The 16,310-nt window shown below is 32.6% G+C and overlaps 1 protein-coding gene and 1 pseudogene across 1 annotated transcript; both read left to right on the plus strand.

The window, feature by feature from the left end:
- Window positions 1–7,108: 7,108 nt before the first annotated feature.
- Window positions 7,109–8,190, plus strand: LOC149549470 (peroxidase 49 pseudogene; annotated as a pseudogene).
- Window positions 8,191–11,935: 3,745 nt separating this feature from the next.
- LOC149549471 (uncharacterized) lies at window positions 11,936–12,573 on the plus strand. Its single transcript, XM_089794324.1, has 2 exons — window positions 11,936–12,268; window positions 12,373–12,573. The coding sequence occupies exons 1-2, from the start codon at window positions 11,936–11,938 to the stop codon at window positions 12,571–12,573; spliced, it is 534 nt and encodes a 177-aa protein (XP_089650450.1).
- Window positions 12,574–16,310: the final 3,737 nt, after the last annotated feature.

Below are 16,310 nucleotides of genomic sequence, written 5' to 3' on the forward strand. Positions count from 1 at the left end.
TTATGAACTAAATGTTGATGACATATGTGCAGTAGTAACAACATTATTGTCATAAGAAATTGATAAGAATTCAGCTATTCCACACATATGACATTGCAAAGATTAAGATGTTGATGTAGACAAAGGTTCCAAAGATGGAAATAAAAATAAATAAGATGATAGAAGTTATATAAGGAAAACTTGGAGAGGCATCATTTCAAATCACATAAGGAAAAGAGGAAGACTTCGAGAGTGATGATGAAGAAGATGAATTTAAGGGTAAGGAATTAGTGGCTGCTGAGCCTCAGACACCAAAAGGCAAAAATATAGTAATTGTTGATCCTAAGGTCAAAAGGAGTTTGAAGAAAGTGCTCACAATACCCTTCTCTATAAAGATAGGGATCAAAGGCAATAAATGGATCACATGCAATATCTCTTGTTGTTGTCGAGCCCAAGAAAGGAACTATGAAGATCACCAAGCCAGTAAAGGGAACATCTCCCAAGAAGAAGAAATCAAAGGCCAAGGAGATTGAGAAAGGCTAGAAGAAGAGGCTAAGGATAAAACTCATTGTAAAACATGATGAATAAGATGATGAAGAAGGATAAAGGGAAAAATCTGATATTTTGAGTAAATTCTAGATTTTACCCAAGAAACCTCCTTAGGATATAGACAAGGTATGTGAAAATATTTGATGTTCAGCAGGTCTTTCTAGATTTGAGCATGTAAAGTATAATTCTTTAGATAAAGGAGATAAATAAAAAGTTGAACAAGCAATTTTGGATATGACAATGAATTTTAAGTATACTCCCATTGAGTTACATAAATCACTACCAGAGAGATTGTATAATAAAATGGGTTCTAAATGAAAATGGGGATTTTCTACTAAGAGAAAAATAAGGGAAACAACTCTAGCCCAAATAATGCCATATTTAGGGAAGACTCATATGTCTACATCCCTAAGAGATTTTGTAAAGAATTTTTTTCCGACGAAAAGAAGCTATAAATTTTTGAGAAACATAATTGAGGAAGTAGTTCAAGGGAGAAAGTTTATGTGGAAGAAAGCTTTTGGATTGTTGACACCAATTGTAGAAGAGGAAAAGGAAGATGAAAAAGTTGAATTGGACAATATAGAGGATCTATATAATGATGCAAGACAATTAGTTGAGACTATGGAGAAGATGGCTCAAGGCAAGGAAAAATAGACAAAGTCAATCACTAATGAGGATGAAACCCCTGACAACACATTGCACAATGTGACTCTAGTGTCAAATAATACAAAGTAAATAGTATCTACTAAGAATGAGAAAGGGGAGCAAGCTCCTAAATTCATCAAAGATGTTTTATTTGATACATCCATCTTATCTAAATCAAGGAATATCCTAAGATTGGAGAGAAAGGAACAAAGTAACATGTAACTATATCAATTACTAAAACAACTATTATTACTATTGACTTCAATGAAGAATTGGAACATATGAAACAAAAGACTTTAGTCATAGATGCCAATGAACATAGTGAATTGGCAATTGAAGATAAGAAAAATGAAGATCCTCAAAAGGAAAATCAAATAACAGATGGTCAGATTGATGGGATGAATGCACAAGTAGATAATTCTACTATTGGTGAGATACAAGCACCAGTCTCAAGATCTTTTATAGAGGGAAATAAAAAGACAGAGAAACCAAGTGATGCAATGACTATGGTATAGGGTTAGTAGCAAAATAAAATAGAGACAAGATAGAGTGTTGATGTTCATCACACTCACTTCAACTAGTATTGTCCAGTAGTAGTACACGAAGGAAGAAATTGTTGAAGAAGAAAGAAATGTCACCTATCAGGCCTGTAACATCAGATGAGGTTATAGTGCTTCTAAAATATGACATTGATAACATAACATATGAGTAGATGCAAATATTGCAAGAACTTTTGGCTAAAATGTTGAGAAAGGAAGAGCTAAGAAGAGGATATCAACAAAAACATTTACTTCAATAAATAAAAGATATTTTTGTTGATGCATGTGATATTAAGGATGTTGATGAGAAAGTTCCTATCATAGACCAATTAGTTCATATTGTTGAGAAGATCAGTAGTGAGGATATAGATGCAAATGAGAAATTATTGCACTAGTATAAGAAAATGTTTAAGAGGCAAGTTTTGGAGAAAGTATTAACCGAAATAGCTATAAGGAAAGTTGAACTTTCTAACCTTGTAAATAATATATGAGTAGTGAACAATATTCAAATATTGTTGTATACATTATTTGATGTCTCAAGACTCACAAAAGATATTCAGGATTGGATTGATAAAGTGTAGTTAGATTTGAAGACTATGAGACATTCTTTGAGCATGGACGCAAGTTCAAGCTCTATCCATTTTAATAGACTAATTTTTTCTCAAGGGGGATTGGTTGAATTACAAGCCACAGATGGTAGAATGAGAGCTAAATTGATTTCCATTTAGTCCATATTGATAACCCATTTGTAGGCAATGTAGAGAGAGTTACCATTTACAAAGGACATAAGAAACTGAGATCCCCATATCACTACTACATAAAGCCTAGTTGACCTAGCTGCTCAACTAGAGATTAAAGTTTTAGTTTTGGAATATGTTAGAACAAGTTGGGATAATGCACTTGCCATGGTTATACATACTCACAAACCATTTTTGGATAAATATGGTTTGACCCCTTCACCCCAACAACCATAAGTGATAAAAACAAGGGGGAATGTATTTATGTATATAGGGAAAACATGTTCTAACTTAAAGGATAATGTATGAAGATGAATATTAAAGGTATGACTACTTGAAAATTTTGTATTGGATACTCATTTTTGAAGACATGTATATATGTTGAACATATTAAAGTCTTTATGAACACCAAGTCATAGTCTAAGGAAGAGTAGTGTTTTCAGTTTGGATGTAATGTAATGTAATGACAAAGTGTTTTTCCCATTAATTCCAAAGGGAGAGATTGTTGATCCCTACAACTTGTTGTCTATTAATGTTAAACACTTAGTCATTTACATAGAAGAGCTAGTCAGTCATCATTGTGACCAAGCCATCCTACTAAGTCTAAGCAATGTATTTAGACATGTGCATAGTTCAATTAAGGCTAAGCACTTGTTATTGCCAAGCAAGTTTATGAGTGCCAGGTACTCCTATGTATGATGAGTGCGATAAAAGATAGTATAAGTCAAGCTATACAAAAGTTAGTTTATGTTGAGTTATACAATGAGTACTAAGCATTCATAAGTTGAGGGACAACATATAGATTAGTCATGATCAAGTGTTAGAGTGTTCACGTGCCAAGCAAGCTAGTATTAGCATATTTGTTTGGAATTGCAGAAACACTAAGGTAAACCATATTTGGCAAACTTAATGCATTTTTTTATGATTGAGGAGTAATTTAAGGAGATGATTACGCATTTTGGCATGGATCATTAATCCTTATGCAAGGTGTTTAACCAATCAGAAAAATGGAAGATTTAAGTAGAACAATGGAGAAATATGGATCATTAATATTAATCTATAACCTTCTCCAACTAGTTATAAGAGGAGGATCCAAACCCTAGTTTTATGATCATGAGAGTGTATGTGCAAGAAGTGAAGTTTAGATGCTTGAAGCTAGGTCTGGAGGTGAAACAAGGAAGAGCAACCGAGAAGAGTAGTTAAGTGCAAAACAAAGTTATATAAGACCAATGAAAGGATCAAAATTTGGAAAGACAAGATCTGTAATCAAGGATTAGAGTGTCAACTGAATGACCAAGTACTAATACATCTTTTAGCAAAGTGAATTAGTTTAAATATCTTAGCAGAGTTGTGTTGATAGGCTGGTGTAAATATCTTAACATCGTGCTTACTTTGGTGTAAGTTTGAAATCATTTAATCAAGGTATATTAAATAAGTCTTATAACTGTTAATAGGGAAGACCCCTCATAGGGTAGACCATTTAGAAGTGATCAAAATTTTAGTCGTAATAGGTGAACTTTATTCCTATAGCAATGAAGATTTGTGGGTGTCATCTCTATCCCAATTTTACCCTCACCTTGGAGGGTTTCTAGGTTACCAAATATTTGTGTTATGTGTTGATCATTTACTTTCATGTTTATGATTGCGATCAATAGATTAGATCTAATACACCATTGCAGTATATGTTTATGTGATTCATGTATATGTAGAGATAAGGGTTAGTGGTGATAGATATTATATTGATAAGGGTTAGTGGCGATATATATCAAATTTATAAACTTTTAAAATCAAGTTAGCCAAATGCAATATGGATCTTGCAATATCTTTTCTTAATTCTATTTGCATCTAATTTGGGATGTTGGAAGGTCCATGGACTAGATTATCACCTTTCAAATAGGGGTTGACTAGCTCACCCTCAAGCCCCCTAGGAGAACCATTTTATTGATAAAATTCTAAGGGAATTTAGTGACATTTGAATGTGGTTCTTAAATAAAGTTGGCATGCAAGTTACATACAAAAAACAGATATCTAAAAATGTGTGTGTGTGTGTGTGTGTGTGTGAGAGAGAGAGAGAGAGAGAGTAATTAGATAAATAGGTTTGAGATTCATTAGAAAAGGATATGAATATATTAGAAGAGAGAAAAAACCTACCACGAGGTCAAAAACACTACAATTATAAAGGAGATAAAATGAACTACAAAATATGATAAAAATATTTATAAGACATAATTTTTAATATTAACTTTCATTTATTTCTATAAAGTTTTTAAATTTATTTAAAGGATTTTTATATTGCAAGATCCTTTTATTAGAATGTAAAGTCCACCCAAAGGGGTGAATCTGTTGTGACAACAATAAACTTATATGCAACTTCAATAACCAACACAATGAAGAACAATAAAAGATAAACCATGCAAAGTGACATAATGATTCATTAACTAGGGAAGCCCTTGATCATGGAGAAAATCTTGGTGGGGATGGAATCGACAAGATATTGTACTATTATAAAGTTCCTTGTGAAAGGATGTGACTATGTTAGGAGTCAAGTACATTGTAATTAACTATACAATAGTCCCTATTAAAGGATAGATACTCGTTAGGAGACCTTGAACCCTTGTTAGGAGGTTCAAACTACGTTAAAGGCTTGTAGGAAGACAACTGCACTTACTATTCAAATGACTTTAGTAAAAAATGAAGAGTAGCTCTTCAAGATAACAAATCCAATAAGTTGAATTGACTAATACTATAACATAATTGCCAATACAATTCCTTTGAAGCCCAAATCCAACACCCAACTCCATCTTTGTTCAACTCTAATCAAATTTGCATCCTTTGACCATACAATACATTACCATTCACAACAACCACACTCATATCCAAGGAAAACATCTTTCCCTTATACCCTATCCAATTGATTAACTAGGTCATCCTATTAAGGCTTTTCCAATATACAATTAATTACATATGACCACACTAAGACATATACAATAATTTTTCCACATGTTACAATATAATTAACACATTATCCAATAAGGATCAACATGTTTCACTCGCACAATTAATTGCTAGTAAAGCATATGCACATTTAATTTCCACAACCTCTCTAGAATAATCTCCAAGATATGTTATCTTGAACATAGCATCATGAACATGACTTAAAACACTATCTAAGCTCAGACACCTTGATTCCACTTTGTTGATAAGATACAATCAAACTACCAACAACTACCTATGACATAATTTCTTGCATACTAATTTGCTACCAGTCTTTACCAAATGAATTGTATCTCATCCAATACTTAATAAAAATGTAAGCAAACATAGCTATAGCATCTAAAATAAACTATGAACATGATCCTAAGCTTGCAAAACTTAACCCCTTGTGTGCCAATCTTGTTGACTTAATAAACCTCTGTGGTGTACAAGATCCCTGTCTATTGGGATTCAAACATATATGTTATCATCAATGACAAACCTATCATCAATACAACACATCATCAAAATATCTAAGCACTAACTAGACTTATATACTTAACACCTTCATCAATATTAAAGAGCCATAAGAGAGAAATATAAAGGGACAAGAGGTGTGATCTTGAAGATTGATGATAAAAAAATATAGAGATGAATCTAAAGCACAAGTAGATAAATTTTTATTTATGCAATCATAATTATCTATTTTTAAAAAATATGAGAAATAAATTTATTTGCAAGTACATCACAAACCTAGACATATAAGAAATAAAATAAACCAAATTATCATAATACTTTAATGCCACAAAATAATATAAAATGAGTATATTTATAAATTATATATAAAATACAAATTAGTTTTATTATTTTAAATTATACACAATTGATTGATTGCAGCTACATTAAAAGTTAATGATAGATTGAAATTGAATTTGTATAGAGATCAATAGTGGCTCTATTTTTTTTTTGTAAAAATTGCAAAACAATTATTTCAAACACAACTAGAAATTATTGGTACGTAGGAATGATAAGATTATTCTTCACTCAATAGAGGATACAAAAAGGCCACCAGAAAGAGTACAAAGTGTATGTGACATCATTAATCTTGATTAGAAGGGATGTGGCTATCCTCCTACAAAAATGTATAGTTAACCAATTTTCAAAAGATCCAAACATCATGGATTTTGTTTGAAATTTTAGTAGTTGATCTTCATTATCTGCATAGTTTGTAATCTGAAGCAACAAAAAAATTGAAAAAAAATCACTACATTTTCATGAATCTGGAAAAAAAAAAATTGACTTTATTTTGTGTTTAGTAAATTTTTTTGTGGCAACTTACAGAAACCATTGTTTATATATAAAGAGTACGTGATAGTTAAAGAATTTTTTTGTCAAGGAAAAGGACAAAACATTCCAGTATTAGTTTGAGCCGCTCTGTGCAAATCAGAGAATAATGTTTCGGTGTAGTGGAAGAGTTGTTGAATCGAATGGAAACATATCCATTAAACACAAACCAGACTCACGAAGAATGCCTATAAAATTTATAAACACTGAATGGCATGTTGGTCATTGTACAAAATATAATTTCAGCATCATTATCATCATCATCTGCTGAAAATGGTGAATTACAATACTTTTATGATCAGCAGCACAATTGGGAGGAATTTGTGTGATTTTATGCTTATAATGGCAGTTTTTGCTGTGGGTCATCCCTATGGCTTAAGCCCAAGTTTTTAGGAACATTCTTGTCCAAATGCCTTGTCCATTGTCAATTCCGTGGTAGAGAAGGTTGTTGAGAAAGAGGCTCGCATGGCTACTTCTTTACTTCGCCTTCATTTCCATGAATGTTTTGTTCAGGTACAAATATATGTAACAATTTTATATTTATTATTTATTATGACTTTTGAATTTGATTGTGTACTGTATTTTCCATCAATATTTTAGACCACCCATGGATAAAGAACTGCAATCAAAATCATTGATTTATATAGAAATATCACTGGTGTACATTGCTAAGGGTTTAGAATTTTAGATATTATAAATTGTTTGTTTTTGATAAAGATAGAAAAAGGGAATTGAAAGAATCTTTTTAAAAAAAATGAAAGTCAAGAAATAGAATCAGAAAGATTTAACATTAATAGAATAAGTACGATGCAACAGTTGGAGCCACTGACAGCCTACCATTCCAAATTGTGTGTTACTTTGAACTTTTAACAAACAACATAAATGTAAGATTGTTTTTTCAGATATCCCCAAAAATATGCTTGACCTATCTTTACAAATAGTACCAATTGAGTGTTGTGTTTCAAAATTCAAATATATCTTCTCAATATTATGTTTGTGCATGACAGGGTTGTGATGGTTCAGTGTTGTTAGATAACACTCCATTCAAGGGAGAAAAGACAGCAGTGTCCAATAACAATTCCATCAGAGCGTTTGATGTCGTGGATCAAATTAAAGCAGAGTTGGAAAAAGAGCGCCCAGGGGTTGCGTTTTGTGCTTAATCTTGTCCTCCCATCCAGTGCAGCAAGGGACTCTATTCTTCTGGTTATGCACTTTCTCTTACATTGTCAAATATTCCATTGATTCTATTGCTGTTGCATGTCACTGAATTTAATAGTGCATTTCTTTGTTGGGATGTTTGTCAATGCTGGAGAGAGCAGAGCGGAGGGCCAGAGTGGAGTGTAGTGTTAGGAAGAAGGGATTCAAGAAGTGCAAGTTTGAGTGCAGCCAACCAAAATATTCCTGCTCCAAACTCAACTCTGTAGACCATTATTACCAAATTTAAACTCAAAGGTCTCAACCAGCTAGATTTGGTTGCACTTTTAGGTACTAAATTATGGACTATGAATTGACCTTTCAATTTTGATTAATGAATCAATAAGGGTATAAATGGAATATCTTATTTCTATTTAAATTTAGTGATAGCTGTATTTAAACAAGATTTAATGACAAGAACATTATCTATAAATTTCAGATTCGTAGAATTCATTTCTAATATCGAATTTTGTTTTTGGAGTTGATTGTGTATGGTTTTTAGCATCAACATTTTGGATCACATTCTATGATCCATCATTAGGTCACACTCCGTAACAAGTGATGATGGATTATGAAACCTGATGATGGATCGCCGAGTGTAATCTAGAATGTTGATGCTCAAACTTGATGATGGATCATAGACCCTAATGGTAGATCACTGAGTGTGACCCAGAATGTTGATGCTCAAAAACACACACAATCAAATCCAAAAACCAAATTTGATATAAGAACAGCATCACCATAACTTAATCATCATTACATGAAAATACCAACACTGAATGTTACTCATTAGTGGAAAAAGATGAGTAAAATTTTTTTAAGACAAAAAGGATTACAACAAGGAGAGCTCAACAAGGGGCTCTATCCTGAGCAACAAGTTCAACAAATTCTTGCACCATCTCAAAGGGAAGTTGCCCCCTATCCATAATATTCTAGCCCAAAGGATAACAAGAAACACATTTGGCTAAACAATCAGCAGCTTTGTTCCATTCACGAGGAATGTAAGTAAACCTAATGAACTCAAGAGAGGTACAAAAGAGAATAATATGATTAACAATAATGGCCAACTACCAACTAACATCCTCAAGCTCTTGTGAGGAATGCAAGTTCACCACCACTTAGGAGTGAGACTCATAGATAATCTTGTGCTATCCTCGCAAACAACACTATTCTATAGCATATAAAATGGCCTAAGCCTCCATGAGATTGTTAGTGTAATCACCCTTATGAACTAAGAAAAAAATTAATGTCCCTAGAACTACACCAAGCTACTTTCCCAATACTAGCAGGGCTTGGATTCCCCCAGGAAGAATTATCAGTGTTAATTTTTAGAACTCCATGGGGAGGAGGAGTCTAATGCCCATCTTGATTCACCCAAGATTTCCTTTGCTGCCAAGGCTACTGGGTCACTCTTTGATACCTTTGTGCTACAACTCCATCAAGAAGATGAAAGTTGAGGCGATTCTGTATAGCAAGATCAACTAGATTCATACCCCCATCTAGCAAACACTTCACTTGAATAGTTTCTTGAAGAGAGTGTGAGATCTTCCACCAAAGATGCATGACACCAAGTCGAACATCTTGGAAGATTTGATGATTCTTGTCTAGCAAGATATGTGAGAGAATGAATGATGTGCCAACAATCCAAGAAGCATGGAAAGGAGAAGACTTGGAGGGAGCACCACCCAAGTGGGCCTAGAACTTAGGCAAAGAGGAAGCATGCCTACAAGAGCAACCCTAAGCACTCCACCAAAGATTCCATAGATGAGCAGAAAAGGAGCAACGGAAGAACATATGGAAGATAGACTCCTCCCCATTACCACACGAAACACAATAAGAGGGGCCCTAAAATCCATGTTTACAAAGATTATCCCACATAAGACAACGGTTGTGAGCCACTAGCTACATGAAAATATTACACTTGGACCAAGAAACTTTATTGCAAACTTTCTTTCCACCAAGGGACCCCAGCATCTCCAAATAATTTTCTAGTTATCTCTTGGTACCCAACAAAGACATGATATTTACTAGACAAGGTACCTTCCCAAGCCAAAACATTGGGACCTAGCAAAGAGGAACACTCCCTAGAGGCTAGAATCTGAGAAAGCTCCAGATGATCCATGTTTCTGCCTATAGGAGGCCAATTAGAAGAGTGGTTCCATCTATAACCATAAACAAGTCCCAATTGATACTGAGTCTTGTAATGAGCCACCTTATCCCCTCCACCAGCGTGAAAAGAATCACAAAGAGTCTGAAGAAGAGGGTACATGGATAATATGGATGGGAATCCATCCTAAGCATCACACCAAAACAAAGCCTTAGAGCCTTAATTACATATCTCTTGACTAACACAACACCAGTCTTTAGAGCATGCTAGACCATTAAGCGACGACTTTCAAGAGGAAGTGCAAAAATAGAGCAAGGATCGGCACCATGAAAATATTTATGGGTGATAATACAAGCCCAAAGTTGATGTTGTCCAAAGCACCATCACCAATAATGCTTAGCAACCAATGCTTGACTACCCAAGAGAGCTGATCGAAGACCAAGATCAGCCTCCTTTTTAGGCATACAGTCTCCTAGCTAATCAAACTCCATGTAGTGCTATGCAAATTACTACTCCAAAGGAATTGTCAAGAAAGAGCATCAAACTCCTTGAGAAAGTAAACTGGAGCAGCTTGTACCATGCTTCTATAAGTAGAAAGAGCATGTGACTCACTAGATTCTCCTACTTTTTATATATTTTCTAGACAATCCTTATTTAATTAACTCTTATGTATCTCCATTGAATTTGAAATGAATCAAGAGAGGTTTAACAATATGTCTGATACATTCTTGGGCTGGTGGGCACACCATTGGTCCCTCTAGATGCACAAGCTTTAGGCAAATGCTTTATGGGAAACCAAATTTGATAATGAAGTAAAGTTATTCAACAGATTTGAAATCACAATGCCCAAGATCTGAAGGAGACAATATCTTGTCAACCTTAGATGTTGGTAGCTCTACTAAATTTGACAGTCACTACTTCCAAAACTTGGAAAACTTCAAGGGGCTATTGACCTCTGATGAGGAGCTCTATGCAAATCAAATGGACTCTCCAAATTATCTAGCTAGAGCAATTGTGAGTGCATATACTAAGAATGAGAAGATGTTCTTTGAGCAATTTGCAAAATCTATGGTGAAGATGGGCAACATCAAGCCCTTAGTTGGATATAGAGTAGAGGTTAGAAAGAAATGTGGTAGCATCAACTAAAAATAAGGTTGGGCAGACAAATAAAGTCAAAGTTATTTGGTCAATATAGTTATTTGGTTAATATCACTTCCTTGGATGTTTTGAAGAATCCATATTTTCTAAAATGACAATTGTTTGTTTATTTATTCACTATGTACTCTATTTTATTCTTCTTCTGATTTTTTTAGTTTTATAAAATGTTATTATTCAAAGTTTACTTTAAAATGTTCAATGATTTCATTTGAAATAAATTCAATAAATTCTTGTTTATTTATAATTATTTAATAAACTGTACAATTAATAAATGAAATAAATGACTGATTAATTTTAAATATAAAATTATATTAATAATTTAATTTTTACTATCATAATAATATAAATATATATATTTTTCATCTTATATTGATTTTAAATTTTGAACATAGAAAGAGAATTAAATTTTGATCATTCATTGTGGGATCAGATATTAGACTCCCCAATCAAATGGCTCTATCCAACCACATGGTAGATGCCAGATGTTATAAAGCGGTGTCAGACACCTTCCAATTTATTTGTTCTTTTTCCAGAACCTGCAAAGGAGAGCTTCCAGAAATCAACCCAAAAGCCAAAAAAGTGTATTTATGGATTCAATGCAAGCTTTCACAGGAGGCCATGAAAAACCCACCAACATGAAGATGAAGATGGAATCCTCCAAATCAATATGGAAGCGAACTCTTCTATTTTTAGCCATAGCCATTCTAGCAATGCGGGCAGACTACAAAAGTGCTGCAAAAGCAGTGGACGTAATCATCATTAACACTGCAAAAACAAGGGCAGGAGGAAAGCTGTTTGAGTCCTTCATAGGAGAGGACAAAGCTCTCATTCTTGTAAAAGAGGCCAGAGACTTTGTGCAGAATGTTCTCTACTCAAATGCAAAATACCGAAGAAATAAAGTTAGTCAAATAGTATTGTCTATAGACAATTACACAAAAATTGCAGTGAGTGAGAAGAATGTTATTCATATCAGTGATGAATATATTGCAGATTATGTTGGAGATTTGGAAGGAGAAATCATGGGCTTGATTTACAAAGAATGGGTCGTGTTTGGTTTACCATGGCCGAATATTTGAGGGTAAGTGCAGGTTTATCCCCATCTCAAACATCTAAGAATGGTAATGTTGCTGATTATTCAAATGGGCAGCTATTGGCAAAGTATTTACAATATTGTGAAAGTCTCAAAAGTGGATTTGTAGCAGACTTTAATGCTGGATTGGAGACAAAGTGGAACACAGATTTGCTTGCAGACTTATTTTTATCAAATATGGAGAAGAGTTGGGGTGAGTATTTAGTATCTGTTACTTCTTCTCAAAGCCCTTCTTCTTCTTCTTCTTATTTCTTTTAAACACCAAAAACAACTTGAACAATGCCTCTCCATTATTTTTAAAAATGTCACTGAACTGATGAGATTCATACACTTATCTAATAAAATGTTGTTTTATGTTGCACTGTTTACCTTGCTTAAAGAATATATCCTTCGTTGCCTTCTTTGTCATTAGTATCACATTTTTCTTTTCTTTTGTGGTAGGGGTATATACAACTGGAAAAAATTAAAATAATTCTTATTGAAAAAGTCTGTTACCAAACATGTTAAATTCTCTCTTATGAAAGAGTTCGTGCACTATATTGAATATAGAACTAAAAGAGTTCGTAAACATAGGTCTCATTCTTGTAAAGAATGTTTTCTTATTCAGTTCCAAAATATCCAACAAAAATGGTATGAATCTCAGTGACTAATGAGAATGTGATGCACATGAGTGATGAAAATATTGTAAACAATGGTAGAGAAATCATGGGTTTGGTTTACAGGGAAATAGGAAGTGCAGGTGGAGAAGCTCCTACTAATTAGTTGAGATTATGTGCAGATTTATACCCATCTCAAATGGACAGCAAATGGACACGTATTTACAATATTGTGTAAGTCTGGAGAGTGCACTTGTTGCAGAAGTATTTACAATATTGTGTATGTATTGGCCACGTATATACGAGGGTGTTTGTCCTGTTATAAGAATATACTTTTCGCTGCCTCGTTCTGTGTTTAGTATCTAGGTTTACATAAATGGCAAATAAGCAATTCTTATTTATTAAGTTTGTGACCAATACTATTTAATTATCTCTTAACTTAAAGAGTTTATAGAATAATAGAATTTAAAAATCAGTGATAGTTTTCTAATAGAAGTACTGGTTGATATATTTGAAATTTTATTTATTTGTTTAAAAATATTTGAGTTGTTGTTTATTTATATAGAATGATTTAAAGAATTGATAGGTATATATGTTTTTTCATTTGTTATTATTTATTTGTAAATATTTTCATTAAATGCTTGATCATTTTAACAACTAAAACAAATTTAATAGTTTTATTATCATTAATATTAGATTTTAGATGATTATAGAAATTTCAAATGGTCATGTATTATCCATATATTTACAAAAAAAATTTGCTAAATTTTGTGCTTAAGTAGAGTATCTACATGATTGTAATTGAGCTAGAGTTTATGAGAGAATTTTTATGCACCTTTCCGGTGGTAGGCTTTGGACAATATGACTTTAGATTTAACGTGGGGTGAGGAAGAAAGCTTTTTTGTACTATTCTAGCAGAACCCTCCAAGTTGCATAAATAGATAGAAGACACCCAATGTTTTAACTTAATGGATAATATTCAAATTATCCTCGTACAAGGGGACCATTTGTGGCGGTTTTCAACAATACGCTAGACAAAATCACAATACTTTATGACAATAATTAGATGTGAACAAAATTTGTTGATACTTAATATCCTCCTTTAATCCCATTAGTAGGCCATTCGACACTTATCCAATCCACATAAGGTTGTTGAGTCTTCTTTTACAACTATAGTTTGAGTCATGTGTCAAAGCCATGGGGAGTTCAATGGGGAAGATTCTTAGGGTGGATTAAGGTTCTTTAAACTATTATTATACCACTTACCCTTGTATCTTAATTGAGTTTGATATAACTAAACTTCCATTAGCAAGAATCTCATTGAAGACTGCAAACATGCTTTAATATATTTGTTATACTATGAGATTTTACCCCTTTGTTGTTGTAGGTGATTTTTTATAGGTCATTTGATAGCTTAGTGTTCAATTTGCAATAGTGCAACTGTAAATCTTGGTGAAAAGAGGTTTCCCTACACTATTACTCAATGAAGAAAGAATATTCTTGCTAGAATGATAGTATATTGGATATTGACCCAAAAACAATCACATGGACATTGATTTTGGAAGGAGCACCCATGTAATACTCAAGCCACATGTAAGGACTAATATGACTCTCTCGTGGTGGGGAAAGTTAACACTATAGAAGATATTAATACTCATCCAGGTGAGATGGTGCATGATCAAGATTTGAGCTTGAACATTGTCTTCTTTAGAAACTACCCCCAAGCCTTTCTCCGATGAGATGATTGAAGAGAAATCAACAAGCTCAGATAAAAAAATCTTCAAGGAGAAAATGAAATTTTTGAGAGAAATCAAAAGAGATTTTTGGTGAAGGGTCACCTAAGGATAATGGATTTTGGTTCAAAAAAGGGAAGAAGATTGAGTTAATGTTTAATACTAATCACTATTCCCACTTTGCACACGGAACAAAATTACAATTTGTAGCTACTATGGTATATTCATAGTTTATTATATCACCCCATTTGATTTCTCTACATTCTATCTTGTTCAAGGGATGGAATGAATTTGTTATTTATGAAAAAAATGTATTGGGATGAGGTCCCTCATTTTTGGCCTCACTTGAGGGCCAAATTTAGAATCTCACATTAATTAAATTTTTTTTGGCATAACAAACAATAATAATTTTGTACTAAATTTCATGAAGAAATTCACACCATATAGAGATGTAAGAGGAAATATTGGAATAAAAAATAAAATTAAATAATCATGAAGTAGCATACGTATTGTATATCATAATTTTATCTTTTTAGAATAATTAGATAATTATGATGAATAAATGCTTCTTTAATAAAATATTATTTTACATTATTTTTCTATTATTGTAAATAAGAATGGTAATAATGGTTGGATTATTAAAGATGTAATTCATATTCGTAGTATATATTTTTATTTTGTATTGTACATACTAATATTCATAATAAATGTTGATAATAGTTAGCCAACATCATTCAATAAGTTAAAAAATTTCTCTCATTAATCTTTTTATTTTTTTGTTTCCTTTAGTCCATAATAAGATCTAGTTAGAATAGTAACAGTTTGGTTTTATATATAGAATGAAAATACTTATTTATAAAAATATATACACAGACTTCATAATATGATCCTTTTGGATTAAAGAGATCATTCTTACAAATTGATTGATGTAATTTAATTTTTTATTAGGTCTCATATTGAGCTGACCTGATAAGTGTTTAAGAATTGTAAAAGGGAGTTCAAATTAATTTGCAAATTTAGATGTGTATGCATATGAGATAGTGATGATGTAGTGTGAAGCTAATATTTGGATCAAATGCTCATATCAAAGTTGATTGACAAGAGGTATGAGTGAAATCTAATGTTGTACTTAAAGAAATTGCATAGGCATTTTTGATACTTTTACTTAGCTCATTTTAGTGGAGTATTGTCCACAATGAACTATTGTTCACTCATTGGATTGTTGCCCTTTTTGTATTTAGATTGTTTCCCAATCAGGGCTATTTTCCTCATTTTAATAAATTCAAGAAGTGTAATTTTGAGTGGATTCAATCAAAATGTCCCTATCCCAAACTCGACTCTCCATAATCTTATTACTAAATTTAAAATCCAAGATCTCAACCAACTTGATTTGGTTTCACATTTATGTATTGAATTATTGATTATGAATTTACCTTGTTGAATGTTATTCTTTCTTCTTGTTTTCAACTCATGAATAAATGAAGTTAGAAATGGGAGAGCTCATTTCTATTTAAATTTAATGACAACATTTCAATTAAGTTTGAATCTAGACAATAAGAAAAACACCACCATAACTTAATCACCACAACATGACAATGCCAACACTAAACATTACTCATTAGAACCTACTATCTTTTATATGCTTTCTAGATAATTCTCATTTAAT

Source organism: Cupressus sempervirens, chromosome 7 (genome assembly GCF_028749045.1).
Source record: "Cupressus sempervirens isolate cs-2001-9-10 chromosome 7, ASM2874904v1, whole genome shotgun sequence".
Classification (NCBI taxonomy): domain Eukaryota; kingdom Viridiplantae; phylum Streptophyta; class Pinopsida; order Cupressales; family Cupressaceae; genus Cupressus; species Cupressus sempervirens.

What these genes read in the sequence shown, in the direction of transcription:
- LOC149549471 (XM_089794324.1), top strand. Translation starts at nt 11,936, where the DNA reads ATGCGGGCAGACTACAAAAGTGCTGCAAAAGCAGTGGACGTAATCATC. An exon ending in GCTTGATTTACAAAGAATGG is followed by an intron (nt 12,269 to 12,372) that starts GTCGTGTTTGGT and finishes TCAAATGGGCAG; the next exon opens with CTATTGGCAAAGTATTTACA.